At 62.7% G+C, this 26,025-nt stretch overlaps 2 protein-coding genes across 7 annotated transcripts; one reads left to right on the top strand and one right to left on the bottom strand.

The window, feature by feature from the left end:
- The first annotated feature begins 726 nt into the window (after positions 1-726).
- Positions 727-21,485, top strand: NUMA1 (nuclear mitotic apparatus protein 1). 4 transcript variants are annotated; one of them, XM_064642331.1, is made up of 26 exons: positions 727-761; positions 3,826-3,898; positions 4,818-4,906; positions 6,551-6,630; positions 7,377-7,459; positions 7,548-7,628; positions 7,909-7,993; positions 8,634-8,763; positions 9,795-9,952; positions 10,288-10,405; positions 11,514-11,631; positions 11,973-12,113; positions 12,335-12,457; positions 12,922-15,228; positions 15,911-15,952; positions 17,200-17,268; positions 17,390-17,500; positions 17,581-17,799; positions 17,885-18,027; positions 18,139-18,376; positions 19,104-19,380; positions 19,495-19,631; positions 19,742-19,963; positions 20,392-20,502; positions 20,591-20,758; positions 20,931-21,485. In XM_064642331.1, exons 2-26 carry the CDS (start codon positions 3,857-3,859, stop codon positions 20,964-20,966), a joined length of 5,328 nt encoding a protein of 1,775 aa, XP_064498401.1. In that variant the 5' UTR covers positions 727-761; positions 3,826-3,856; the 3' UTR covers positions 20,967-21,485. The 4 variants fall into 4 exon arrangements, with proteins under 4 accessions (XP_064498401.1, XP_064498395.1, XP_064498407.1 ...); XM_064642325.1 differs by lacking the exon at positions 727-761 and adding an exon at positions 1,012-1,174; XM_064642337.1 differs by lacking the exon at positions 727-761 and adding an exon at positions 1,547-1,708 and having other exon boundaries at positions 8,637-8,763.
- A 130-nt stretch (positions 21,486-21,615) lies between these two features.
- XNDC1N (XRCC1 N-terminal domain containing 1, N-terminal like) lies at positions 21,616-25,928 on the bottom strand. 3 transcript variants are annotated; one of them, XM_064642358.1, is made up of 10 exons: positions 25,680-25,816; positions 25,038-25,144; positions 24,616-24,754; positions 24,371-24,526; positions 23,934-24,091; positions 23,686-23,762; positions 23,372-23,556; positions 22,659-22,740; positions 22,377-22,516; positions 21,616-22,130 (listed from the first exon to the last, which is right to left on the bottom strand). In XM_064642358.1, the coding sequence occupies exons 2-10, from the start codon at positions 25,080-25,082 to the stop codon at positions 21,937-21,939; spliced, it is 1,176 nt and encodes a 391-aa protein (XP_064498428.1). In that variant the 5' UTR covers positions 25,083-25,144; positions 25,680-25,816; the 3' UTR covers positions 21,616-21,936. The 3 variants fall into 3 exon arrangements, with proteins under 3 accessions (XP_064498428.1, XP_064498415.1, XP_064498420.1); XM_064642345.1 differs by lacking the exons at positions 23,686-23,762; positions 25,680-25,816 and adding an exon at positions 25,824-25,928 and having other exon boundaries at positions 23,372-23,642; XM_064642350.1 differs by lacking the exon at positions 23,686-23,762 and having other exon boundaries at positions 23,372-23,642; positions 23,934-24,088.
- Positions 25,929-26,025: the final 97 nt, after the last annotated feature.

Here is a 26,025-nt window from a genome sequence, read left to right as displayed (position 1 = left end):
CAAGCAAGGTAAGGTCCCATTAGTGGGTTAGGGCACGGTTGGGGGCTGCTGAGGACCCCTGCCCAGCTGGCACTGTGGAGCAGAGTGGGGTGCCTGCATGTGACACATCTCCAGAGTCCCCCACGTGTCCCCTGATGCACCGTGGGCTTCCTTGCTCTGTCTGTGGCCCCACACACTCCCCTCCATGGGCACCCCAGGGCCCCTCGTGTGCCCCCCTTTGGAGTGGGGGCCTGAGACCCACGGCCCTAAGTGTGTCACCGTACCCTCACGGGAGCCTCTTCCCCACGCCCCTACGCGTGTCCCGTGGCCCCCGGAGCCCTTTCCCGCAGCCCCACGTGTGTCCCGGTCCCCCCCCCGGACCCCTCGGTTCGCGGGCCGCCCGCGCACGTGACGCGCCCCGTCCGGCGGCGGCCAATGGGGAGCGGCGGGGGGAGCGCTGCCGTTCGGACGGGGCGGCGGCACCGACCCCATCCCGGCCCGGCCGCGACCCCATCCCATCCCGGCCCGGCCCCGACCCCATCCCGGCCCGGCCGCGACCCCATCCCGGCCCGGCACCGACCCCATCCCATCCCGGCCCGGCCGCGACCCCATCCCGGCCCGGCCGCGACCCCATCCCGGCCCGGCCGCGACCCCATCCCGGCCCGGCCGCGACTCCCATCCCGGCCCCGACTCCCATCCCGGCCCCGGCTCCGACCCCCATCCTGACCCCGGCGGCCCCGGACACGGACACGGCCCCGGCCCTGGCGGCGGCCACGGCCACGGTACGGGGGGTGCTGAGGTCACGGCGGGGAGGGGGCGGTCGCCGGTGGTTCCGGGGCTCGGGGCCGCAGGGGAGGCTGTGCAAGGCTCGGGACCCCGCCTGCGGCACAGCCTCCGCCTCCGGCCGAGCTCAGCGGGGTCCCCCTCTCTAAGGAAGGGGGGACCCGGACGGAGCGCGGGGGCTCAGGCTCGTGTGTTTTCGTTTCCCGGCTCTTGGCAAAGAGCTCTTGGCATTCGGCGGCCGCGTCCCCCGCGGGTTCCTCTGCTGCCCCCAGCGCCGGTTTGAAAGAACCTTCTCCTTGTGCCCTTCCTGTGCCGTGCTCGGGGCAGCCCCATCCTGCAGCCCGAGCTTCCTCAGGTAGCCCGGGGGGGCTGTGGGGATGGCTCCCGAGGGTCTCCGGATCGGCAGCGAGGGGTGAGCGTCGGCCCCCGCCAGCTCCAGCTGGGGACCCGGCGGGTCCGGTTCCCGTGGAATCCGCGGTCGCGGGGCGTGTGCGTATCGGGGGCAATTTTTCAGGGGCCAGCTGGGATGTGACTCCAGCCAGGTTAGCGGGAGACGTAGCGCCAGGGGCCATTCCCTGCCGAGGCCCGGGCTTTCTGCGAGCTGCTCTGGGGCCCGGAGCGGGTCTGCGCCGGCCCCTCCGGCTCTCTGTCAGCCAGGGCCCGGCAGTGAGTGCACCCATGGCCGGGGGCGGTCGGTTCCCGCTGCCCGTGTCCGCTCCCGCGGCGCCGGAGCTTTGTGTGCCGTGCGCCTTTAACGAGCGCGGCCCCGGCGCGGTGACGTGGGGTGGCCCCGGGCCAGGAAGGGGAACCGCCGCCTGCCAGCCCCGCCGGAGAGAAGCCCAACAACTTTTCTTTTGTGCGTGGCCGCTGGCTCCGCGGCCCTCCCCGGCTGCCAGCGCTCATGGCGGATTAACCCCAGCGCGCCGACGGCGGCCGCGCGCCCCCGGTAAGGCCCCAACAAAGACTTTATCCCTCTTCCTTGTTTGTTTTCCACGGGGCTGGCGAGGAGGAGGAGGGGGAGGGAGGCGCGGGGGAGGCGCAGCTCGGCTCGCCGTCTCCCAGCTCCGCCGCCTCTCCGCACCGCGCGGCTCCCGCCCGGCGCCCCGCCGGGTCCCGGGGTGCGGGTCCCGGGGCCGGGTCGGGGCCGCCGACGTGCGGGAGCGGGAGCGGCCGCTTCCCCCCCCCCCCCCCCCCCCCCGCCCGCCGCCTCCCGCGCCCGCCCTGGGCCCGGCCCCGCGCGGGGGCTCCTCGGCCCGCCCGGGAGAGCCGCCGTGCGCTCCCCGCAGCCGCAGCCCCGGCCCGGGGCAGGCGGGGGCCGCCCGCGCGTCCCCCCGGCCGGGTTGGCGCGGCGGGGCCGCGGGGCCGGGCTTGCGTAACGCGGCGCTGTGACCGGGGCGGCGGAGGACAATAACGCCGCCAGTGCCGCCGCTCGGCCCTCCCGCCGCCCCGCCGAGCCCTCCTCGAGGCGCTCACGGCGCCGCTGCCCGCCCGCCGTCACGAGTGGCACGTCCTCACTCGGGGTCATGGCGTTGTCGCCGGTGCCACCGGTGGCGAGCCAGCAGGCAGCCCTGCCCGCCCTGATCTCACGCCAGGCACCGGGGTGTGTGCGGAGTGGCCCCAGTAAAACCCCGCTCGGCGCTGGCAGAGCGCGGCCCTCTCCGGTGGGAGGCTGCGTCCAGGGCTGCACGTGTGCTTTGCCCGCTTTGCCTTCGGGTGGATTTTTGGGGAGCGGTCCTGGCCGTGCCCCCGGATGGAGGGACAGTAGGTACCATGGGGCCCAGCCAGGGGGCAAGGAGCCGTGTTTTAGCCCGACCGGAGGGAGGACCTGTCCTGCCGATGATCCCATGCTTCCCAGTTGGGCTGATGGCAGTGGGAGCTCCGTGGCACCCAGAGCCACCATGGCTGGTGGCCGTGCTGTGCTGGGCACTCCCGGGAGTGGCGGCAGATCCAGGTCCATCACAGTGTGGGTGTCCAGGTGCAATACAGGGCAAGGAGCCCCCCCTCCCCATCTGGGTGATTTTTTTGGCTCCCAGCAGTTCCCTTCCCAGGAAGATTACCGGGGTGGCGCCGGGGACGGCAGTGCAGAGGCAAAGGTCGCTGTGAAGGGGACCTGGCAGTGATCCTGTATCCCGGGGACGGTGGGGCAGCTTGTCCCTGCTCCCACCAGTGCAGCGATGCCCGGGAAGCTCCCCGTGCTCTCAGCAGGTTGTTTTCGTTTCAGTGGCAGCAGTGAGCAGGGGAGCTGGCAGTGCTCCAACGGCTTGGCCACTGCTTTGCTGGGCTTATTTGGGGCCAGGTGACCTTTGCCAGTAGCTTCCAGCCCCGGTGGCTGTGTCCTGGCCGGGGGGCAGAGGGCAGCCTGGTGCCCTTTGAAGATCCCAGCAGCTGGAGTGGTGGCAGTTGGGGCAAGAGAGCCCCTGTTCCCGGCCCACTGGGGTTTGGGTGGCCACGCAGCTGGGAGGAAGCCAGAGCAGGTGTGGGCAGTGGCACAGTGGGAGCTCAGTCCCCTCCTGGTGGACAGGGCCAGATTTTGGTGCTTTGGACCACACCGTCATCCTCTAAAAGCTGCTGCTTGTGTTTTCTGGAGGGAGATGAGTTTTCCTGGGATGCTGGTGGTGCCAGCAGAGATGCTGGTGCTCAGCTGTGACCAGCAGCAGGGAGGACACTGTCCCTGGGGGGCAGCAAGTGCCGCCAAGCTGCCAGGCCCTGTGCCAGGAGCTCACTAGGACTTTAAATTTCTCTTAAAAGAAATGTTAGCAGCATTAGGGGGTGATGGAGAGGGAAGGAGGCATGGCTGGAGGACAAGGAGCCCAAGCAGCGATTTTCCACTGCCCCCTTGTCAGGATACTGACCTGTAGGAGTGGACCTGGCTGCTCTGGGCAGTGCTGCTCCCTGCTCTGCCTGTGGAAAGCAGGAGGGAGCTCCCCCACAGCCGGCCAGGCTCAGCGGCACATCCTCCCGTGACGGACACGAATGCCTGGTGCTGGGTGCAGGTCACATAGTAATGTAATTGCTATGTTTTACGTTTCTTTTTTCCCCACCCCCCTTTGCTGGTGTTTTTAGGTCTGGGCAGTGACCTGGCAGGCTGGCCAAGATGTCTCTTCACAACGCGAGAGCCGCGGCTCTCCTTGCTTGGGTAAGCCTCCCTCTCCTCTGCCACAGCCTGCTCCGTAGGTGGGACGTGTTTCAGTGGTGGCTCCTCTGGGGCTGGTCACAGGGATTGTGGCTGGGGCAGCTGGGCAGGTGGGTGTTTGCAGGAGAAGCCTTGCTCTCCCTTCCTGTTGGGTAACCAGAAATGCCGGAATGGCTTGGTCTGGTCACGGAAACTGCCTGGGAGCTGGAGCTGAGCCTGGAGCAGGCAGCAGCTGGACTGCAGAGGGGTTGTTGGATCTGCCTTGCAAAGCAGTGTTGTGACCTAGCAAAGAATCACAAAATGGTTTGGGTTGGAAAGGATCTTAAAGACCATCTTGTTCCAACCGCCTGCCATGCACAGGGACACCTTCAACTAGACCAGATTGCTCCAAGTCCCATCCACCATGGCCTTGGACACTTCCAGGCATGGGGCAGCCACAGCTTCTCTGAGCAACCTGTGGCAGGGCCTCACCACCCTAACAAGGAAGAATTCCTTCCCAATATCCTATCTAACCCTGCCCTCTGGCAGTGGGAAGCCATTCCCCCTTGTGCTGTCACGACTGGCCTTTGTCCAAAGTCCCTCTACAGCTCTCTTGGAGCCCCTTTGGGCACTGGAAGGGGCTCTAAGGTCTCCCCATAGCCTTCTCTTCTCCAGGCTGAATACCCCCAGCCCTCTCAGCCTGTCTCCACAGCAGAGGTGCTCCAGCAGTGTGCTAAATGAGTCCCGTGCTGGCCTGCCCTGCTGTGGAGCCACGGGGATCATGTTCATCTGCTCCTGGGCAGGGCAGGAGTGGTTGGAAGGGCTGGGTTTGCTCTCACACCCAGACCTGTTGCTGTCCCCTGCCAGGACTGGGAGGTGGTAGGTGGCACAGCATGGTGTGGTGTTGGCTTCTGCCTTCTGACCATCTCACCCCCGTTTCCAGGTGAACAGCACAAAGGTTTGTCCTGATCCCCTCAATGATCTGTCCCAGCTCCGGGACTGTAGTGTCTTCATCAGGATTATCCACAAAATGTGAGTACAGGGAGCTGTGCCAAACTACCCAGGTGGTGCTGGGCTGTCTCCTGGAGCCATGGCCTCGGCCTTCAGGAGCTGAGGGGGTCTCTCCTTGGGCAGGGTGGGAGTAGGGGTCCTGGGGCATTTATTTCTCCTCTGGCATATCTGATGCTGGGATCTGTCTCCTCTGTGCCACTGCACAACCGGGATCTGCCTGGGCAGAGCTGTCGGGCCCCACAGAGCTGCCCAGGGAGGATCTGGGTCAGAGTTCCTGTCACTTGAGACTTGTTATCACATCTGGCACTGACATCTGGGCTCGCTGCTGGCGCTGAAGAAAAGAGCTGCCAGTGGCACAGGGAAATTATTCATTTCCGTTGATGCTACTCGGGTGAGGGAACAGCTCAGCAAGTTTTCCTGGGCAGCAGCCTCGGGATTCTGAGGAATTCTTGTATCTGGAAAGCAGCATATAGAATGACAGTTCCTGCCCCACGAAGTGCTCCTCTCTTCTGTGGATGTCAGGCTGCTGCTGAGTACAGTGCAGGCAGGGTGGAGCCTGTTTGCTCTGTCCTGGGACCTGAGTTGCCCAGAAGGGATGGGAGGAATGCCTCCCTCAGGAATTGCGTTCGTTGCCTGGGAGCAAGGGCAACTAAAACCTTCAGGCCATAATGGGCATCAGAGGTGGGACTGAGCCTGGTGGTTAAGGAGCTGGTGAAGCAAAGTGAGAGGGTGTGAGGCTGCCATGCATTTCTTTCAAACCCTTCCGGTGGGAGGCTTGTCGGGAGCCTGTCTGCTATAATTACCTCCTGCACGGGGTAAGGAGAGCCTGCTTGGAGCAGGGATCTGCCTGTGGTGGGTGGGGAGGAAGGAGCTGCCTCCACCGTGGATATATTTAGTCGGACATGGTTAATCTCCTGGGTCTGTGCTTGAATTCGGATTAGCCAGAATTGCCCGTGGCGTGTGCTTGTTAAACAGGCCTGGCCATAGCTTGATAAGTGGGGTGGCAGCGGGGCAGCCACCACGGCAGCTCGAGCTCCCGGTGGCACCAGGGGATGGGCTGGGAAATCTGTCAGGAGGAGCAAATCCTTGTGGCAGCCCCTCCCCTGGGCCAGGCCCCCGTTTTTGGCACCCTGGGGGTAACTGACAGTACCAAAGCAGTGCTGGTCAGGCCTGGCTAGTGTGAGTTCTGGGCACCGTGTTTCTGAACTGGAGTTGGATTCGATGATCCTCGTGGGTCCCTTCCAATATTCTGTGAGCTGGCAGCTGCTGAGGAAGAGCGGAGTCTCAAATAAGAGCAGGAGGAAGCTTCAGCCTCCCCAAAACCCAGCGAGCGGCCCCACGCGTGCCCCCGACCCCGGCTGGCGGGGCTGCCCCGCTCCCTGTGCGGCGCCGGATGCCGGGGCTGGCAGGCAGAGGAGGAAGCGGCGCGGGGGGGCCCGGCTGGTGCGGGGGGGCCCGACTGCCCGGCCCCGGCTGCTCACCCAGCGCAGCCATGTTTGTCAGGGCTCGCTCTGTTAGTCAGGGCTCCGAGCGCGGCAGCCCCGGCGCGGGGGCGGAGGGCACGGCGGCGCCCCAGCCAGCCCCGCGCTCTAACCCCATTGCACAAAACTCACCCTCGGTTTAATCCCTTGGGAGAGAACTAACGCAACCCCTGCGCTCTTCCAGCCACAGGAGCAAGGAGGGAGAGTCCGTGCTGGAGCAGCCGCTGCCGGAGAGGATCTCTTTCATCCGTGGCTTCCTGCAGAGTAAGAGCCTCCGCTGGCGATGGGGGAAAGCGATTGCCCCTGCTTGGTGCCCCCGACCCCCGCAGGGGTCTGGTCTGCTGTCTGCAGCTTCCCCCTCCGCAAAGTGACCCCCTGCTGCTGCACCAGCAGCTTTGTGAGATGCCAGCAGCTTTCCCGCAGCAGCCTGTGGGAAGGAAGGCTTCCTGATGGGAAAATTCCAGATGGCAATCCTTGGCAGAGCCTGGGTTCAGTGCAAAGGAGGTCCTGGGTGTGAAGGGCAGGGTGCCAGTGGGTGCTCAGGAGATGCTGCTTTGGGGCAGTTTTCTTACCTGTGTACCTGGCCTCGAGCTGTTCAAATCCCACTGGAAAACCTTTACCCGAGCAGGAATCCTGGGAGGGGAAATTGAAAGTACCTCACGCTTTTGCTCAGCCTTTTCTGGAGGGGAGACACCACAACCCACCTTGTACCCCACCCTCCAGAGGTGGGAGTCTGTGCTGGTGGTGGGGGAGAGATGCCAAGGTGGGGGGGCTGAGATTTAGAGTGGAGTTCCAGGGAGGGTAATGAAAGCCAGTCAGCGTTAACGGCCAAGGCTGAGCACTGAGGTCCTCAGCTCCAGAGCCCAGCCTGCCCTTGGCCCCTTGTGCTTGGGGATGCATCACAGTGCCCCCCTGCCCCTGAGTGTCACCTCGGGGGATGGCCCCGTGCCACGGGCAGGCAGCGTGCTCAGCAGCTCCTGCGTGACTGGGAATCCTGCTTCTTGTTGCAGAGCACTGCAGGCACAAATTGGCTGCAGAGAACCTGGTCTCTGCACAGAAGCTGGTGGATGGAGAGGAGCTGGCTCTGGCCAAGGTAACTGTGTGGCATGCTTTAGTCCTGGCTGGCACCAACGTGCTGATGACTGGCGTGGGGTCAATGACACTTTACCTGCCTTGCTCAGGTGGCTGTGCTGCTCCTGTATCACACCTCTATGAGCTGCAAGAGCCCTGGTGACTGGAATGAGTTTGACTACAAGACCCAGGTAATCCCTCTGGGGTTCCCTCCCTTGGGGTGCAGCAGGAGCAGCGGTGGCTTTCAGGGGGTGCTCTGAGACCTGCCCTCCTATTCTGGGTCCCCTTAAAAGACAGTGTGGGGTGGGTACTGCAGTGCTCACCGGTGTTTTTGGTCTGTCAAAGGCTTGTGGCAGCAAGTGTGGGCACCAGCATGGGTAGGCAAGGGAGCTGCCTGCTGCCCCAAGTCTGCTGTGGTTGCTGCCTGTGAGCTGCAGCAGAGCTGCTGACCCCATGGCTCCTCTGACACAGGTTGAGCTGGCATCAATCCTCAAATTTGTGCTGGATAATGAGGAGAGCCTGAATGAGAACCTAGAGCCATTTCTGCTGACGAAAGGTGAGTGCTGGGCCCTGGCTGCCCCTGCTGTGGCATGCACAGGCCGAGCCTCGTGCAGGCAGGGTGGGCATTGTGTGTTTTTCTCCTCACTGGCACCTGGCACACCGGCATCTTACGAGCAGCAGGTGTCTGCTGTGGTGATGTCCAAGTGGGAGTGGGACAGAACCAGGCCATAACCTTTCAGATATTGCAGTTGCCCTACCTGCATATTCCTGTACAGCTCCCACACCGGCAGCACCCAGCTGTCCGGGATCACGCTTTTCTAGAGCATAAAAACACTGCAGTTTTCGCCCCGTTTGTGCTGCTGTAGCTGCCCAGCCATAAAGGGAGCAGCACCACCCAGAACCCCTCGCGTACGGCACGGCCCCCTGTGAACTCTTCTTTAACAGTAGGGCTGCCTTAGACCTGCTGGGCTCTTCCTGCTCAGCAGTACCGCAGCCTTTCCCTGGAGGGGCGAAGTGGGTGGTGTGCCCACAGCCTGTGGAGCGGGTGGGATGGGGACTTAGGGAAGGTTTGTGGCTTCCTCAGCTGGACTGCTCCATCCCTGTTGGAATTTTTGTTTTCTGTGCCCCTGGGATTTCAGCTGCTCAGCCCCTCAGGTATTGGAGATCACGGCCTGCTTCCCCCTTTTTATTTCCAGCAGCGCCATCCTCGTCTGGCACGTCCAGCAGCAGCATGGAGGAGCATTCCCCACCACATTCCCTCCCCCACAAGCGGGAGGTGCGTTTCCTGGAGCTGCAGAAGATTGCCTCCTTCCCCAGCACCAACAAGTACGTCCCCCACCTCCTGGCTGCCAGGGGGAGCGAGGAGAGGGGTGGGGAATGGATGGGGCAGTTTCTGGGAGCCAAAGGTGTAGTTGGGCTGCACGTTGACTCCACAGAATATCCCGTTCTGCCGTGGTGGTGTCCTGCTGGACAGTGCTCAGGCATGATGTGGGGATGGAGGGATGGATGGATGGATGACAGGGGTGAGCTCAGATTCTAATTAGCTCCTTTTAGAATCACAGGATCATTAAGGTTGGAAAAGCCCTCTGAGACAATCGAGTCCAGCTGTTACCCTGGCACTGCCAAGACCACCACCAAACCATGCCCCAAGTGCCACATCCACACCTCTGTTATATCCCTTCAGGGATGGGGACTCCCACACTGCCCTGGGCAGCTGTGCCAGGGCTGGACAACCCTTTCAGGGAAGAAATTTTCACTGTATCCAACCTAAACTTCCCGTGATGCAACTTGAGGCTGTTTCCTCTCCTCCTGTCCCTTGTTCCCTGGGAGCAGAGCCCGCCACCGGCTCCCCCCTCCTGTCAGGGGGTTGCAGAGCCAGAAGGTCCCCCCTGAGCCTCCTTTTCTCCAGGCTGAGCTCCCCCAGCTCCCTCAGCCACTCCTGGTGCTCCAGACCCTTCCCCAGCTCTGTTGTCCTTCCCTGGACACTCAGTACCTCAGTGTCTTTCTTGTCAAGAGGGGCCCAGATCTGAACCCAGGGTTCAAGGTGCCTCACCAGTGCCCAGCACAGGAGGGTGGTCACTGCCCTGACACTGCTGGGTCACACTGTGGGTGACAGAAGCCAAGAGGCCCTGGGCCTTTTTGGCCACTTGGGCATGCTGGTGGTGGTTTTTGCCCAGCACTCGGAGGTTGGCATTAGTGCAGTCAGGAGGAGGAGTGTGGCCTTTCTGCTCAGGTGGCATCAAAGTCGTTGCTGTGAACCTGCCCCTGAGAGGGGGGAACCAGAGCAGGTCTGGCTGCGCGGGGAGGGCCCGTGCCCTGCTCTGGGTGCCCGAGCTGTGTGGTGTGCCTCTCTGCAGCATGCTGCCCAGCCCTCCATCTTCGCCCATGGGGGACATCATGCAGACCCCCCAGTTCCAGCTGCGACGGCTGAAGAAGCAGCTGGCTTTTGAGAGGGAGAACCGGGACGGGCTGGAGGTGGAGCTGGCGGAGAATCGCAAGCTCCTCATGGAGAAAGGTCAGTTCCAGTGGGATGTCCTGTGGTGCAGGGAGGGGTTTGTGGGACTGAGCCCTCCCCTTGTTTCTCTTACTTTCTGTTCTGACCCCACCATAATTCTGCTCGTGTGTGGTCCATCCTGCCAGGCCCCAGGTGAGACTCCGGGTTCCTCCTTCTCTTTTGTGTTCCTTTATGTATCCTGGGCAACAAAAGCCATGCCTGAAGCAACACCTGTGCTCAGCAGCAGCCCTGGTGGCCTGGCTCTTTTGTCTCCTGCTGCAAAGGGTTTCTGTGCAGAAATGCTGTTGGGGGGGTTTGGGTGGTCAGTAACACCTTTTCTCCCCCTGGTTCCTCAGAGGCTCAGATCACCATGATGCAGCAGCGGATTGATCGCTTGGCGAAGCTCAACGAGAAGCAAGCTGCAGACCAGCTGGAGCCCAAAGAGATGGAGGAGCTCAGGGAGAAGAACGAGAGGTAATCCTCCAGGAACGTCTGCTCCCTCCTGCTAGGCTGCACCTTTTTACTCCCCCGTCCCCAGACTCCATGCTGTCTGTCTCTTCCTTAGCAGTGCATGAAATGGGAGAAGGCAAACCTTCTTCTTGTTCCTCCCTCCTGCACCCTGGGAGAAGGCAGCAGGCACAGAATCAAAAAAGGTTTTGGGTTGGAAGGGACATTAAAGCTCATTCAGTTGCACCCCCTGCCACGGGCAGGGACACCTTCCACTAGACCAGGTTGCTCCAAGCCTCATCCAACCTGGCCTTGAACACTTCTAGGGATGAGGCAGCCACAGCTTCTCTGGACACGCTGTGCCAGTGCCACAGGGGCAGAATCCCCCCCTTGCCCTGCTGCCCACTCTTCTGGGGATCAGCCCAGGGCACAGCTGTGCTGCTGTCATGCTGTGCCTCGCCCTCGGGGCAGACACGGCCTGCAGCCCATTTTTATCACAGTGGGCAGGGAGCCAGTCCCAAGCCACGCAGTCTGTTCTGACAGCCCACTCTTAACAAACCCTGCACGGGAACAGCTGTCCCTGCTGTGGGAAAAGGCTGTGCTGCCCATGTGGGTCTTGCCTGCCCTGGGATAAGCTCTGCGTCACTGAAAGCTTTCAGCATGACCCTGGAACTCCTGATCCCAGCCCCTTCCTCAGCCCTTCAGTTTTATCCTATAAACTGGGCTTTCACATCCTTGAAATCACGTGCCCCACTGCATCCTGGTTTTTGCTCTGTCCCTGTGCAGCACTGTGTTTACTCAGGAAGGACGCCCAACCTGTGCTGCAAGTGCCATGTCTTTTTGTTCTTTCCTCACTTATTTCGCTTTGCAGGGAGGTGACTGGAGTCCCACAGCTGCCTCTGCCCTCAGTTTGGAGTGGCTGGGCTTCTGCAAAGCACAAACATCGCTTATCTTTGCTTTGCCAGGCGTTGGGATTCACTTTTAAAGCTGGGTTGATTGGTAGAGTCACAGCAGGGCATAGAGATTCCTTCGAACCTTTAGTTTCCTTGGCAATGTCCAGCAGCACCGATCCCTGGTGATGCCCTCGCCTGCCTCGGGAGCTCACCCCCTCCTTTAACCACCTCCTTTCCCACAGCCTGGTGGGGCGCCTGCACGAGGCCTTCAGGCAGTGCCAGGACCTGAAGACTGAAAAGGCCCAGATGGACCGGAAGATCAACCAGCTTTCTGAGGAGAACGGCGATCTGTCCTTCAAGGTATGGGGCACTGTGTCCTCCCCGTGTCCCCACAGCCCAGTCGGTTGGGGCTGGACCCGGGGGGAGGATTTGGTGGCAGTGCCAGACGCTGGGATGTTGATGGTTCTGCCACTGGCTTACGTGACTTTTGACCCAGTGACCGAGCCTGCTTTGGGCTCCAGATCCTGATTTGAAGGAGAACTGTGGTGGGGGAGTGGGGACTGGGTGGAGGTTGCTGCATGTGGCGAGCACCCGGGACCTGAGGTGCCCGTGTGTGCTGCAGCTCTCGGGAGTGGGGAGTGGGCAGGGCAGCGAGGGCACGCTCTGACCCTCCTCTGGACCGGGGGGATTTTGCTTGGCAGCTGCGGGAGATTGCCAGCCACATGGTCCAGCTGCAGGAAGCCCTGAACGAGCTCTCGGAGGAGCACAACGCTGCCCTGGCACAGTCTCAGGAAAAGCAGGGACAGCTGGAGAACGAGCTGCGTGCTGCCCTGCAGGACAAGGTGAAGGGACCCTGGGAGTGGTGGGTGCCCCCTTGCAGCCCCACATTGCCCACCTTGGCTGGGGGACATGTGCCAACTGCAGGCAGGGTGGAGTGGCTGGGAGCCTCTTACCCATCCATGCCAGGACATGGGGAGGAGCTGTGCAACTGCCAGCTCCTGTGGGAAGCTTTTCCCTGTTCCTCCTGCCTCCACTGTGCTCAGTCCCATGTCTCTGTCCCCAGAAATCTTCGGAAGAGAAAATCGAGATTCTCCAGGGAAAGATTTCTCTGCTGGAAGACCAGCTGGCCAAGCTGGAGGAGTGCAGCAGCCAGGAGAAGGGAGAAGTCATGGGGGACATTCTGAAGGTACACTGGGGCTCTTGGCAGTGAGGGCTTGAATGGAAAGCTCCTCCAGCTGGAGAGAGCAGGGGATGCTGGGGATGCATGGCAAAGCCATGTGAGGCAGAGCCGGCTGCCCTCTCCTGCTGGTGGGGGTTGTGGGGCTGAGCACTCTGGGAGAGCCCCTTTTGGGCTGAATCTGCTCCAAGGAACCTGCTGGCTCTCCCAGCCTCCCATAGCATGGCTTTGTTGTGAATGGAGTGGGTCCTGCACGGTGAGAAAAGGTGTTTGGTTCCAGGGAGCATAGTGGCACGAGGCTAAGGGGAAAGCAAGGTGTGCTGGGGTGTACTGGGGATGCTGGAAGACACACATTGGGCAGCTCCCACTGGGATGCAGCACGTGGCTCTCTGGTGAGCACGTTGGCTGCAGCTTGAGTAACACCTTGGGGGGGGGGTGTGCATGTTTTGTCCTCCCCCTCTTCTCTCTGCCAGCTGGAGGAGCTGAAGCAGGAGGTGTCCAGCCTCACTACCAAAGGAGCAGAGCTCCAGGCCACGGTCCTGCGGCTGGAGGAGGAGAAGCAGCTGCGGGAGGCAGCCCTGCAGTCCGAACGTGGCCGCTTCGAGGAGGAGAAGCAGCAGCTGAGCAGCCTTGTCACCAGCCTCCAGAGCTCCCTCTCTGAGAGCCACCGGGCCCAAGAGAGGCTGGAGCAGGACCTGAAGGCACGGGATGCTGAGGGGCAGGCCGGGCAGCTGGCTGCCCTCAGTGTCCAGCACGAGCAGACCCTGCAGGAGAGGGACTCTGCCCTGCAGCAGCTGCAGCAGCTGCGGGAGGCCAACGCATCCCTGAGCAGCCAGCTGCAGGCCACAGGTGCCAGCCAGGCCGCCTTGGCCGAGGAGAAGGCTGCGCTGAGCCACAAGGTCAGCAAGCTGGAAGCCCAGGTCCTGGAGCTGAGTGCTCAGCAGCAGCAGGGAGTGGCAGCAGAGGCACTGAAAGTCCAGGTGCGGGAGCTGGAGGTTCGGCTAAAGGAGAGCCAGCAGAGGCTGGCTGAGAGGGAGAAGCTGGCCCGGGAAAACAGCCGTCTGCAGGAGCAGCTGCTCTTCCTGGAGGAATCCCTGCGGAACACCGAGGGCATCCTGGAGGATGAGAAGAGGCGGGCAGCTGACTGCTTGGAGGGCAACCTGGCCAGGATCGCTGAGCTGGAGGCGGAGAGACAGCAGCTGGTGCAGAGCCGGGAGCAGGCTCCGCAGGAGCGGGGCGAGGAGCTGGCTGCGCACCAGGTGCTGGAGGAGAGCCGGGAGAAGCCGATGGGAGCCTCTCCTGCTGCCCGAGGGGAGGACAGAGAGCGCGTGCGGCTGGAGGAGGAGGTCCGGGCGCTGAGCCGGGAGCATGGCCAGGTCTGCCAGCAGCTGCAGGCCGAGCAGGAGAAGGTGGCTGCGCTGGAGGCCCAGGCAGAGCGCCTGGCTGCAGAGCAACAGGAGCGGGTGGCTGCCCTCCAGGCTGACCTGTCCAGCACCCAGGCGTGGGTGAAGGAGAAGGAGAGCGAGGAGCAGAAGCTGAGGGCTGAGGTCTCCTCCCTGCAGGAGAAGATGGCCGTGGCAGAGCAAACTGCGGCCCAGCGCGTGGCTGGGCTGGAGGCGGATGCCCGTAGAGCTGCTGAGGCGCTGGAGGGGGTCTCCCAGCAGCTCTCCCAGGAGAAGCTCAAATCCAAGGAGCTGGAAGGCACCATGGAGCGGCTGCGGAGCGCAGAGAAGGAGCTGGTGTCCCTCCGCTCCGCCGTGCAGGAAAAGGAGAGCTGGAAGGAGCAAGTGTCCCAGTGCGTCCAGGAGATGGAGAGGAAGAACAGCCTGATCGGCAGCCTGGAGCACGAGGTCTCCATTCTCCATCGGCAGGTGACGGAGAAGGAGGGGGAGAGCAAGGAGCTGAAGCGGCTGATCCTGGCTGAGTCAGAGAAGAGCAAGAAGCTGGAGGAGAGGCTGCGGGTGCTGCAGACGGAGATGGCCACGGCTGCCTCCCGCGCGGCCGAGAGGTGCTCGCTGATGAAGGTGGAGGTGCAGCGTTGCCAGGAGGAGATGGAGAAGCAGCGAATGACCATCGAGGCCCTGAAGAGGGACCGCCACTGCCAGAGCGAGCGGGAGGATGAGCTGCGGCAGGAGGCGAAGGTCTGCCAGGACAAGTGCCAGCAGAAGGAGCAGCTCCTGGCCGCCCTGCAGCAGGAGCTCGACAGCGCCCAGGCACTCGCTGGGGAGCTGCCGGCACTGAAGCACCTTTGCCAGCAGCTCCAGGCCGAGCGTGCCTCCCTGGAAAGCCAGCACCGCCAGGACCTGGAGCAGAGGATGAAAGCCACGGGTGCGCTGCAAGCTGAGCTGGCCCAGGCCAAGCAGGAGGCGGCCGAGGCGCTGTCGCTGCGGGAGCGGTCGGCGGAGCAGGACCGGGCCATCCAGCAGCTGCGGGCCGAGGCGGCGAAGGCGGCGGCACAGCTGGCGGGGCTGCAACAGGCCAACGCTCGTCTGGCCGAGGAGAACCAGGGGCTGAGCGAGAGCCGGAGCCAGGGGCGGCAGCAGCTTGAGGCAGAACTGGGCCAGGCCAGGGAGCGGCACGTGCAGGAGCTGGAGCGGCTGCGGGCGGCGTCCGAGGAGCTGGTGGCCGTCAGCAGGAAGGAGGCCGAGGAGGCGGCACAGAAGCTGGAGAAGATGAGTAAGGAGTATGAGAGCAGCAAAGCTGCAGCGCTGGAGGAGAGGAAGAAGCTGCTGGAGGAGAGGAAGAAGCTGCTGGAGGAGAGGCACAGATTGACAGCTCAGGTAGGGGTTCTGCCCCCAGCAGGTGGGTTGTGGGCAAGGGAATCCTCCTGCAAAAGGGGTGTGTTTGGTCTTCTGCACACCCCTGAATCCATGGCCTGATCAGTTTGGGGACTGGGGGGCTGGGACGAGCTCCCAGGTGTGAAAGGGACTGTCACATTGAGGTGCTGGAGTGTTTCCAGAGAAGGGCAGTGGAGCTATGGAAGAGTCTGGAGCACAAGATGATGAGGAGTGGCTGAGGGAGCTGGGAGGGCTCAGCCTGGAGAAAAGTAGGCTCAGGAAGGACCTTCTCACTCTCTACAAGTCCCTGAAAGGAGGGTGGAGCCAGGTGGGGTTGGGCTCTGCTCCCAGATAACAAGTGACAGGACAAGAGGAAATGGTCTCAAGTTGCATCAGGGAAGGTTCAAGTTGGATATTAGGAAAAATTCCTTCTCTGAAAGGGTTATCCAGCTCTAGCACAGGCTGCCCAGGGCAGTGGGGGAGTCCCCACACCTGGAGGGATAGAACAAATGTTATGAATGTGGCACTTAGGGGCACAGTTTGGTGGTGGCCGTGGCAGTGCCGGGGGAGTGGTTGGACTCGATTGTCTCAGAGGGCTTTTCCAACCTGAACGATTCCATGATTCTATGAAAAGCAGCCTGGCGTGTGCCAGCCATATGCTCACCTCTGCCTTTTGTGCCCTCAGGTGGAACAGCTGGAGGTATTTCGGAAAGACCAGGCTAAGCAGGTAACGCATGCCAGGTGCTGGCTGCTCAAACGGTGACAGTGCACAGCCTTCCTTGCTGCCGCTTCCCACTGGAGCCACCCTCTCCTCTCCTGAACCGTTTGCAGTGGGGACCCAGCCGTGGGCCAGTTGGCTTCAGGTCTCTGGGCACCTACACCCCTGGGAAGTAGGAACTGGGGTCCCAACCTGCCACCTGCCCGCTCACAGTGGTGCCCACGACTTGGCATGGCTTCTCATGCGCCCCACGGCAGCACAGGCAGTGAGTGCCTGCCAGGGGCATCCAGGGCTCCTCAGCGCAGGACCATCACTCCTGTGATGCCTTGTCCTCAGACAGAGAGGATTTGGAGGCAGCTGCAAAACCCCATTCCTTCTACATGTCCCTTTTTTCGCCCCTCTCTTTAACTGAGGTTCAGCTTCTTGCCCAGGTGATAGGAACAGCTGTGCTGCCAGACAGCGTGGTCCAGAGATAGGAGGCATTCCAGTAGCATTGATCTTGGACATGGTGGGAGTTAACACTTGAGAAATAATGCTGGAAAAGCCCCGTTTCCCTGTCTAGTCCCAGCCTGAGTTGCCCAGGAACTCTGCATAGGCCTTGTAACTGTAACCAGAGGGCTTTGGGCTCCCCAAGCACCCCCTGGAGCAGGGAGAGCATGTCCAGGCCAGAACTCACACCAACCATGTACCTGTGCTAGGAGTGCTGGATAACCTGTGGGACTCCAGGTTGCAGGTGCCCAGGTAGAAGATTTACAAGCCTCCCATCCATGCCATGGGGGGCTCCTGCTGTGGCCAGAGGCCCAGACCCGGTCCTTTGGCCCTTGGCACGTCCATGGTGTCACATCCCACAGCTGCCAGCTCTCCCCTCTCGAATCCTTGGAGGTGGGATAATTCTTCCCCAGACTGGGCATGGGCTTCCCTTGAACTGCGTGGCTTGAGGTTTGGCACCTGACAGCAAATAGTTGGCAGCGGAGATGGCTGCTGGGTACTGAAAGAGGCTTTGCTTCCAGCACGTGGCTGCTCCTTACACTTGGGCAGTGCCAGCCTCCTCCCTGTAAGGACTAACGTGGGGTGGCTGTCACTTTGTAATGTCCTGGGATCTTCTTGGTGGTGGGTGCTGCTGAACAATCCCCCTGGGGCAGGAAACCTCCTTGTCCTGCCCTGGAGCTGGCTGGAGAGGAGGGATGTGTTCCTCCGTGGGAGGGCTGTTGGAGTTTAGTGCCTGGAGCTGGTCTGACCAGGCCATGTTCTTCCAGGTGGAGGAGCTGAATAAAAAGCTGACTCAGCACGAGAAGGCCACCTTGACCCAGCAGCAGAGAGTTAAGGTAAAGAGGGACCAAAAACCTGGGGGCTGAGCTCTTGGGCAGCCCTGGAGCTGTTGGTGCTGCCCAGGGGGCTCACCCAGGGTGTGGAGAGCCTCTGATCCAGTCTCTTCCCTGCCTGCAGGCGCTGGAAGAGGAGCTGCAGGCAGTGGCCACCCGCCAGCAGGAGAAGGTTGCAGAGCTGCAGGGGCAGCTCGCCCAGAAGGAGCAGGCGGCTGAGCACTACAAAGGGCAGGTATGCCGGGGGCTGGCATGGCCCCGCTGTCCCTGGCACTGCTGGGAAGCTTGACAGGATTCCTCTCATTCACATCCTAGATGGAGAAGGCAAAAACTTACTACGACGCCAAGAAGCAGCAGAACCAGGACCTGGCAGAGAAGCTGAAGGCCATGGAGCGGCTGCAGAAGGAGAACACGGAGCTCCGGAGCGAGTCAGACAGGCTGGCCAAGGAGCTGCAGCAGAGCATCCTGCAGGCCAAGGAGTCGGAGCTGAGCTGCAGGAACCTTACCAGCCAGGTCCGCAGCCTGGAGGCTCAGGTAGGCACGGGGCAGTGGGGCTTCACCCTCCTCCTCTGCCACCTCACTTGGAGGGTCCATCCATCCCTCTCTGCTTCACACCCAGGTGGAGATTGCTGAACGGCAGCTACAGGAGCTCAGGAAGTTCCAGGTGAAGAGCACCTCACTAAAGGACCAGGAGACTTGCCACCAGAACTTGGACCAGAGCACTGACAGCCTCGATGAGGCACAGCCGCTCAACTCTACCAGGTACCAGCCCATCTGGCTGCCAGCACCCCAAAAACCCGCTGTCCTCTTGCTCGCTGTTCCGCAGGGGTTGGGTGAGCCTGTGGGTGCCACGCTCACCCCTCGTCTCTGCAGGCAGGCTAGCAGCTCGGAGGCCTCGGCAGTGCCACTGGACAGGGAAGAGTCGCTGGTGTCCCGGCGGCTGCCTCGGGAGGTGGAGTCCCTGGAGAGCCTCTACTTTACCCCCATCCCCAGCGGGACGCGGTCCAAGCTGGAGAGCAGCACCGATTCCTTGGGCAGCCTCTCGCTCGAATCCGGGTGCAAGACCCGCTCGGCCCGGCGCCGCACCACCATCAACATCACCATGACAAACGTGAGCAGGGGGGCCCTCACGGGCTGGGGAATGAGGGAGGGGGAGCAGCGCTGCAGGGGGACTTGGGCTGCTGGGGAGTGAATAGCTGGATGTGGCCTGACAACGTGCACTGCCAGCCTAAAATCCAACCTTGTCCTGGGCTGATTCCCAGCAGCATAAGGTGGGGATTCTGCCCCTCTGCTCGGCTCTGGTGAGACCCCACCTGTAGTGCTGCCTTCAGCTCTGGGGTCCCAACATGAGGAGGATGTGGAGCTGTTGAAGTGGGTCTAGAGGAGGTTGTGGAGATGCTGAGAGGGCTGGAACACTTCTGCTATGGAGACAGGCTGAAAGAGCTGGGGGTGTTCAACCTGGAGAAGAGATGGCTCTTAGGAGAACTGAGAGCCCCTTCCAGGGCCTAAAGGGGCTCTAAAGAGCTGGAGAGGAACTTGGGACAAAGGCCTAGAATGACAGGAGAAGGGGGAATGCCTTCACACTGACAGAGGACACTGCTAGATTGGATATTGGGAGGAAATTCTTCCCTGTGAGGCTGAGGAGCCCTGGCACAGGTTGTCCAGAGAAGCTGTGGCTACCCCATGCCTGGAAGTGTTCAAGGATGGGGCTTGGAGCAACCTGTTCTAGTGGAAGGTGTCCCTGCCCATGGCAGGGCATTGGAACCAGATGAGTTTTAAGGTTTCTTCCAGCCTAAACCCATCTGTGATTCCCTGATCTCTCGATTTCTCTCTCTCAGAAACAGGCCAAGTCCGAGGAACTGGATTGCGTCAACCTCTCCTTCTACAGCATCCCGTCAGCTCAGTCCCCGAGCGCTTCCCCTGCCAAGAGACGGCTGCGCTCAGCTGCCTCCACCCGCTCCCTCACCAGCTTTCCCTCCCGGGAAACTCTTGTCAAGCTGGAAACCTCCTCCCCGGAGGAAACCCCTGGCAATTCAGCACTGCTGGGCCTCCCCGGGTACCGGCCAGTCACTCGCAGATCCTTGCGCTTGCAGGGGACCAGCAGCTCCAGCCTCGGTGTGTGTGGGCAGGGTGGGCACCTGGGCTGCTGGGTGTGGGGTTCCACCTGCCTTGGGGGGGGTCACTTCTTATCTGGGACCCTCCTTTCAGCCTTCCCTGCTTTGCATTTAGGCCGGAACAGCATCTACCTGGGCACGTGCCAGGACGAGCCGGAGCAGCCGGATGACTGGAACCGCATTGCAGAGCTGCAGCGGCGGAACCAGGCCTGCCCCCCACACCTGAAGACCTGCTACCCCCTGGAGAGCAGGGTACGGGGGACACACGGAGGGCGGGTGGCCCCTTCCCCAGAAGTGGGGTTTGGGAGCGGGTCTGGGGATGGGCAGTGCCCCTCAACAACATCTCCGTGCCCCCTCCCCAGCCCTCCACTTCTTTGGGAACCATCACGGATGAGGAGGTGAAGATGGGGGACCCTAAGGAGACGTTGCGACGCGCCAGCATGCAGCCCTCACAGATCGTCCCCACCGGCAGCGGGGTGGGCACCCGGCGCAGCACCCTGGGCCACACCTTGGCCGGCATCACCACCCGGCAGCAGAGGAAGCGCCTCTCAGATGAGACCCACCAGGGCCCCGACACCCCCCAGGTGAGCCCAGCCCAGCACCCTGCTGGGGACAGGGGACACAGGGGTCGGGACAGCTGCAGGTGTTCTCCGGGTTTTGAGGGGGCTGTTGCAGTTCTGGGGGTGGCACCCCAGTGCTCCTGTGCTCTCAGTGCCCCTACCGCTCCTGTTGCCCAGTGCTCCAAATGCTCTCAGTATTCCCAGATGCTCCCAGTGCTCCAAATGTTCCCAATGATCCTGGCTTCCAGTGCCCTGTGTTCCCAGCATCCAGTGCTGTGTCCAGTATTCCACATGCTCCCAAGGCCCCTCAAAGGCTGAGCCTTCTGCCTTCCCTGGGTGCTGCTGCCCTCGCTCCTGTCCCCTCCCTGCAGCCCCTCGATTCCTTCATTGCTGCCAGCTCCCCAGCAGGGTGACCCCCGGATGACAGTCCCAGCTGGTCCCTTCTTTTCTAGTCCAAGAAGCCGACCAGCTGCTTCCCCCGGCCCCAGACCGCCCAGGACCGCAGTGAGCGGCGTGGCTCCCAGGGCAGCCGGCAGAGCGAGCAGCCGACCCCCGCCAAGCAGGTGAGCTCCAGAGGGGAAAGGAGGGGTCGGGAGGGACCTCCCTGTCTTGTCCTGAGCTGAGCTGGTGGTCCTGCCCCCTCCCCTGCAGGCTCAGAGGCGCCAGTCGATGGCGTTCAGCATCCTCACCACCCCCAAGAAGCTGGGGAACCGCCTGCTGCGCCGGGCAGCCGCCCGCAAGAGCACTCCCAAGAACACCCCCAGCGGCAGCACCCGCCGCTCGCCCCGCATCGCCACCGCCAAGTCCCCCAAGGGCAAGGTAGGCACTGCCTGTACCCCCAGGTGGGCTTCTGAGCACATGCTCCCCCCAGTGCCCCCAGCCCTGGACTCATGCCGTGGCAGCAGCAGGTCCCAACGTGGGCATGGCTGCTGCCAGGGCCCTGGCCACACTCACTGTCACTAATGTCCCCTCTCTGCTCTCTCCCTTCCAGGCCAGTCGCCGATCGCTCAAGGACACAAAATTCTGAGGTTTCCCCAGTCCTTGTGTTGCAGGCTCTGCCCCGGCCCCCTACCTGCACCCCCTTGCCTCTCCCTTTCCCCCCAGTGCTGTGAGAACATCCCCGGGGCCCAGCAGCACCGAGGGGAAACAGATGGGGCCACCCGTGTGACGCTGCCCTGCACGTCCCACTGACAACCACGGGGCTGCCCTGAGCACGGCAGGGCCCCCGTGTCCTTCCTGCACCCATTGTCACCCTAAACCCTCCCGAGACCCAAGGCAAGGGCATGACAGGGAGTGAGGGCTGGAAACACCCGTGGGTGCAGGGGCTGGCACCAGGCTGGGGCTGGAGGGTCTGAGCCCTCCTCAGGGATATCCTGCAGCCCCAGTGACAGAGGTAAGACATAGCATCCCTTGACCCCCCCCCCCCGCCTCCCCTGCTCCCCCTGTGTGGGACTCCACCTGCCCCTGCCCTCCTGCAGTTCCCAGGGAAGCCGAGGCAACATTTTTAAATGTTTCTACTTGTAAATAAATTGTATTTTTCTCCTGCTTTAGGGGTACTGGCTTCCTCCTTCCTTGGGCCACAGGTGCTGGAACTCCAGGTGGGGCTTGAGGGGAGGAAAAGCGTGACCTCCTCCTTGTCCCCTCACTGTCCCCACCAGCTGCACAGCGTGCCCCAAGGCAGAATGCTCACCCAGGGAACCTGCTGTGGCACGGGGCAGTCACAGAGCATTTCTCTCTCCCCTCCTTCTTTCCTTTAATTTATTCTTCTCCAGCAGCAACTCCTGCCATTACAGTGTTTCAGGCCCCTTAAGCCACCCCCCCCCAAACCCGGCCAAGGGGCTGGAAACACCTTCTCCATCCACCCCACCAGTCTTGCCACAAACGTCCTGGGGCTGCTGCGTCTCTGCCCCTCGCTCCTTGCACCACAGCTGGGTCCAGCACTGTGGCTTCAGCCCCCGGGGGGTGGTGACACAGGGTTTGTCCCCAGCTCTGCTGTCCTACTGCAGGTGCTGGGATGAGGACAGCGTCTCACCACAGGTGCTGGCATGCTGCTCCACCTCTGCCATGCTGAAAGGCAGCTGGCAAATGGGACAGGACACCCAGGTGTCAGGGGACAAGGAGGGCCAGGCTGCAGGGGGCTCTTCCCCGCAGTGGGAGGCGTGCGTGGGGAGCACATCCAGGAGGAAGCGGCCTGTGGAAAGGAGAGGTGATGTGGTTGTCAGAGGCTCACTGGTGTTGGGATGACACGGGGTTTGGGCTGACACCCTCCCTGAGGGTTCTTATGGCAGAGATAGACTGGGATGCACTGTGGTGTCACCAGGCTGGTGCCCGGGCACCAGCAGGAGGGAGGTGTCTCAGCTATGGAACTGCCATTGCTGTCCCCATTTGCTGCTTGGTGTCCCCTCGCCACCAGAGGACACCCCTCCCAAGCACCCACCTGAGCAGATGGGGCAGACGCCCGTCTCCCTGTCACCGCTGGCCTGTCCCCTGCCCCTCCTCCTGGCCCGTCTCTCTCGGTGGCCGTGGGTTTGGGCTCTTCCTCTGACCATGGGTGGCCTTGAGGCAGCAGCTGGAGCCCTGCAGAGTGGTCATACCCTGAAGGCACCTTGTGCCACGTTCTGCCAGCCCAAAGGAGTGAAGGGCTGGACCCAGAGCTGGGACTGGGAGTGGTAAATCACCAGGGCGAGGGCAGGAGGAAAACAGTGACCTGAGGGATTACCTGCCAGCAGGGCTGGGAGCGCGGCACCTGTCTGGCTGCTTGCAGGTGCTTGGGGAGGCTGCAGGGATGTCCTGTGCAGAGCCTGGGAAACAGCAAGTGGGCAGGAACCATGGAGACACAGGATGGTTTGGGTTGGAAGAGACCTTAAAGCTCACATTGTCCCAACCCCCTGCCATGGGCAGGGACACCTTCCACTAGAACAGGTTGCTCCAGGCCCCATCCAACCTGGCCTTGGACACTTCCAGAGACAGGGAGTCCACAGCTTCTCTGGGCAACCTGTGCCAGGGCCTCCCCACCCTCACAGGGAAGAATTTCCTCCCAATATCCAATCTAGCAGTGTCCTCTGTCAGTGTAAAGGCATTCACCCTTCTCCTACCATTCTAGGCCCTTGTCCCAAGTCCCTCTCCAGCGATTTAGAGCCCCTTTAGGCCCTGGAAGGGCCTCTCAGTTCTCAGAGCTATCTCTTCTCCAGGTTGAACACCCCCAGCTCTCTCAGCCTGGCTCCATAAGAGATGTGCTCCAGACCATGGAACACCTCTGTGGCCCCCTCTGGACTCATTCCAGCAACTCTATGTCCTTCTGATGTTGGGGGCCCCAGAGCTGGAGGCAGCACTGCAGAGGCAGAGTAGAGCAGAGGGGCAGAACCCCCACCTTGCACCCTGCTGCCCACAGTGCTGGGGATGCAGCCCAGGACACAGTTGTTACAGGCTCACCCTCTGGCACCATGGGACGTCCCAGGTCCTCGGCCAGCAGCTCTGGGTCCCCCCCCGGCCTCGGTGCCCGACTCCGCGCTGCCAACAGCACCAGCCGGGCCGGGCGGCTGAGGCAGGCCGGGCTCCCAGCACCCCCTTCCAGCTGCCACAGGCGGCTCCTCAGCTGCTCCTCTGCACTGGGTCTCCTGGGGACAGGGAGGGTCAGGTTCGCAGGAGGGGCCAGCCAGGGCTCTGGGCTCCGAGGCGGCACCTCGAGGGGCTCCAGGCCCCGCTGCACAGGGAGAGGAGGGGATGGATCAGACCAGGCTTCTTACGAGTGCGGTTTGGGAAAAAACGTCTGGTGGAAGTCAGGGCTGGAGCACCAGGGGCTGTCTGAGGGCTCAGCATCCTCCTGTGGGACAAGGGGACACCCCAGGCAATCAAGCAGGAACCTTCTGCCCACTATCTTGGCACAGCCCCTGGTTCAGCCCAGCGAGCATTCTCCTGTGCTCTCCATGGGGCACGAGTGGCACCTGTGGAGGAGCTGCCCCATCCCCACAGCCTCCCCATGGGAGGCACCTACCGGGCCCAGGGGTGGCCGGGGGGGCTCAGGCTCCTGCTCCTGTGGCGTGCGCAGGCGGATGAAGGAGAGCCCGAAGCGGCTGTGCGGGCTGAAGGGCTGGCTGCAGGTGAGCCGCAGGCGGTCCCAGAGCTGCCCTACCGCCGGCACCGGGAAGTCTGCTGTGGGGGAGAGCACCTGGGGTGGAGGGGGCGCAGCAGGGACCACTGTCCTGGCACACCCAGGAAACAGCAACAACTGGGAGATTACGGGCATGAGAAAGGCTGGGGTAGGGGAGCAGAGCTGGTACGGCTCTCCCAAGGACAACCATGACCCCTGGTCTACCTCTCCTCTTCTGCCCCCCCCACCAGCCCCCCATCCCCTTGCCAGCCCCCCCCAGCCAGCCCACCACCAGGGCCATAGCTCTTCCCTGTGCCTTTTTCCTCCGGATCGATCTTTACCTTCCTTAAACATCCGGACCCCGCAGCGATTCCGGCCCAGCTTTGAGTCTTCTGGTGTCATCAGCGTGACGGTGGGCACCAAGGTGAGGTAGGGCTGGTCACGTGGCCACGAGGAACGTCCCACCTCGATCTGCAGGAAGGCGCAGCCGTAGTTCCCTGGGGAACAGTGGGAAGCACGGGGGGTTCAGAGCTGCTGAGCCCGTCGGGGGCACAGCCCTGCCTCCTGCACGGGGACGGGGACGTACCAATGTCCACGTAGCCGATGGGACTGGCTCTTTCCAGCTGCAGCTCCACGCTCAGCCGTGCGCTGCGGTCCTGGGGGCAGCCGAGCCAGGGCCGGACGCTGCCCTCACTCAGCAGGTTCTCTGCTGGGTACTTGGGGTCCTGCACACAAAGCAGGGACATGACGTGGCTCCCTCCCTGAATGCCTTCCCCTCCGGCTCCAGCTCGCTCTGGGCCCAGGGGAGAAGCAGGGAATTCCCTGGTAACCCAAGGAACAACACCCTGCTTTGAGAATTGCCTGAAATTCCTGCCCTTCAGCCCCACTTAGTGCCCTTCAGCCTAACAAGGAAAGCTGGTGCTGCACCCTGTCACACCCCCACCTGCCTCTTCAGAGAACCCAACAGGTCAGGGGGAATGAGCCCCCCTGGAGGAAACCCCCAGGTACCTGTGAGGAGAAGGACACCACGTAGCTGATTTTAACTGGAGCCATTCGGGATCCTCTAGAGTCAGTGTCCTGCTAGGACACACATTCCCCTCAGATCCCTCCAGTGCCTAGTGGGGAAAGAAGACAGGTCTGTGATGGGCTCGGGTGTCTCCCAGCTCTGGCACTATTCAGCTCTGGCACTATTCAGCAGCTCCCAGCCTCAGCCCTCAGCAGTTCCAGTGTGCCCCAGTCCCATCTCACTGCCTCAGTGCCCCCCAGACCCGCCCCACCACAGCAGTAACCCCTACATCTGGCTCACAACCCCCGTCCCTGTTCGGCCACCCCTGTGTCCGCTGCTCACCCCACAACCCCCCCATCCCCGGGTGCCACCCACATCCAGCCCACAAGCCCCAGCCCCATTCTGTCGCTCCAGTACCCCCCAATGCTTTCCCACAGCTCCCCTCAGCCCTCCAGTTCCACCCCCCCGTGTTCCCAGACACACAAACAACGCCCCCAGAGCTATTCATCGCAGTAGCCCCCCAGTCCTCCACCTCGACCCCTCTCCTGGCCCCATCAAACCCCGGCTGTGCCCCGCAGCCCCTCCACGCCCTCCCCCGGCGGCAGTGCCCCCGCAGCCCAGCGCCCCCAGGCCCCTCAACGCACCGATCCCAGAGCCCGAATCTCCCGCCCGAACCGCACGGCCCCGCCTCCCGCTCCCCGCCGGCCCCAGCCCGGCCCGGCCGCGGGGCCTGACGGGACTCGTAGTCTGCGGGCCGCGCAGGGCCCCGCGCGGGCGGCGTTACTGACGGTGCGGAGCCGCGAGGCGGCGGCGGGAAGGGCGGGCGGGCGGCCCGGGGGCACCGAGCCCGCGGGGCTGCGAAGGGCAGGCGGGGCTGCAAAGGGCGGGCGGGCCCGGCTGGGACGGCTCCCCCGCGCCTGGTACGCGTCCCGCCCCTCCCCGCTCCCGATTGGCCGCCGGGGCAGCGCCGCGCGCAGAGATTGGCCCAAG

Source organism: Pseudopipra pipra, chromosome 2, assembly GCF_036250125.1.
Source record: "Pseudopipra pipra isolate bDixPip1 chromosome 2, bDixPip1.hap1, whole genome shotgun sequence".
Lineage (NCBI taxonomy): Eukaryota > Metazoa > Chordata > Aves > Passeriformes > Pipridae > Pseudopipra > Pseudopipra pipra.
The sequence above is the reverse complement of the archived record's forward strand: the minus strand, read 5'-3'. Positions and strand labels throughout refer to the sequence as shown.

Excerpts from the sequence above, each read along its gene's own strand:
- NUMA1 (XM_064642331.1), top strand. The coding sequence starts at position 3,857 with ATGTCTCTTCACAACGCGAGAGCCGCGGCTCTCCTTGCTTGG. Across the intron at positions 18,028-18,138 it reads CAGCCGCTCAACTCTACCAG|GCAGGCTAGCAGCTCGGAGG; the intron begins GTACCAGCCCAT and ends TCGTCTCTGCAG. Across the intron at positions 20,503-20,590 it reads AGCCGACCCCCGCCAAGCAG|GCTCAGAGGCGCCAGTCGAT; the intron begins GTGAGCTCCAGA and ends CCTCCCCTGCAG.
- XNDC1N (XM_064642345.1), bottom strand. The coding sequence starts at position 25,082 with ATGGCTCCAGTTAAAATCAGCTACGTGGTGTCCTTCTCCTCACAG. Across the intron at positions 24,755-25,037 it reads TGGTGTCCTTCTCCTCACAG|GACCCCAAGTACCCAGCAGA; the intron begins GTACCTGGGGGT and ends CTTTGTGTGCAG. Across the intron at positions 22,517-22,658 it reads GCTCCCAGCCCTGCTGGCAG|GGCTCCAGCTGCTGCCTCAA; the intron begins GTAATCCCTCAG and ends ACCACTCTGCAG.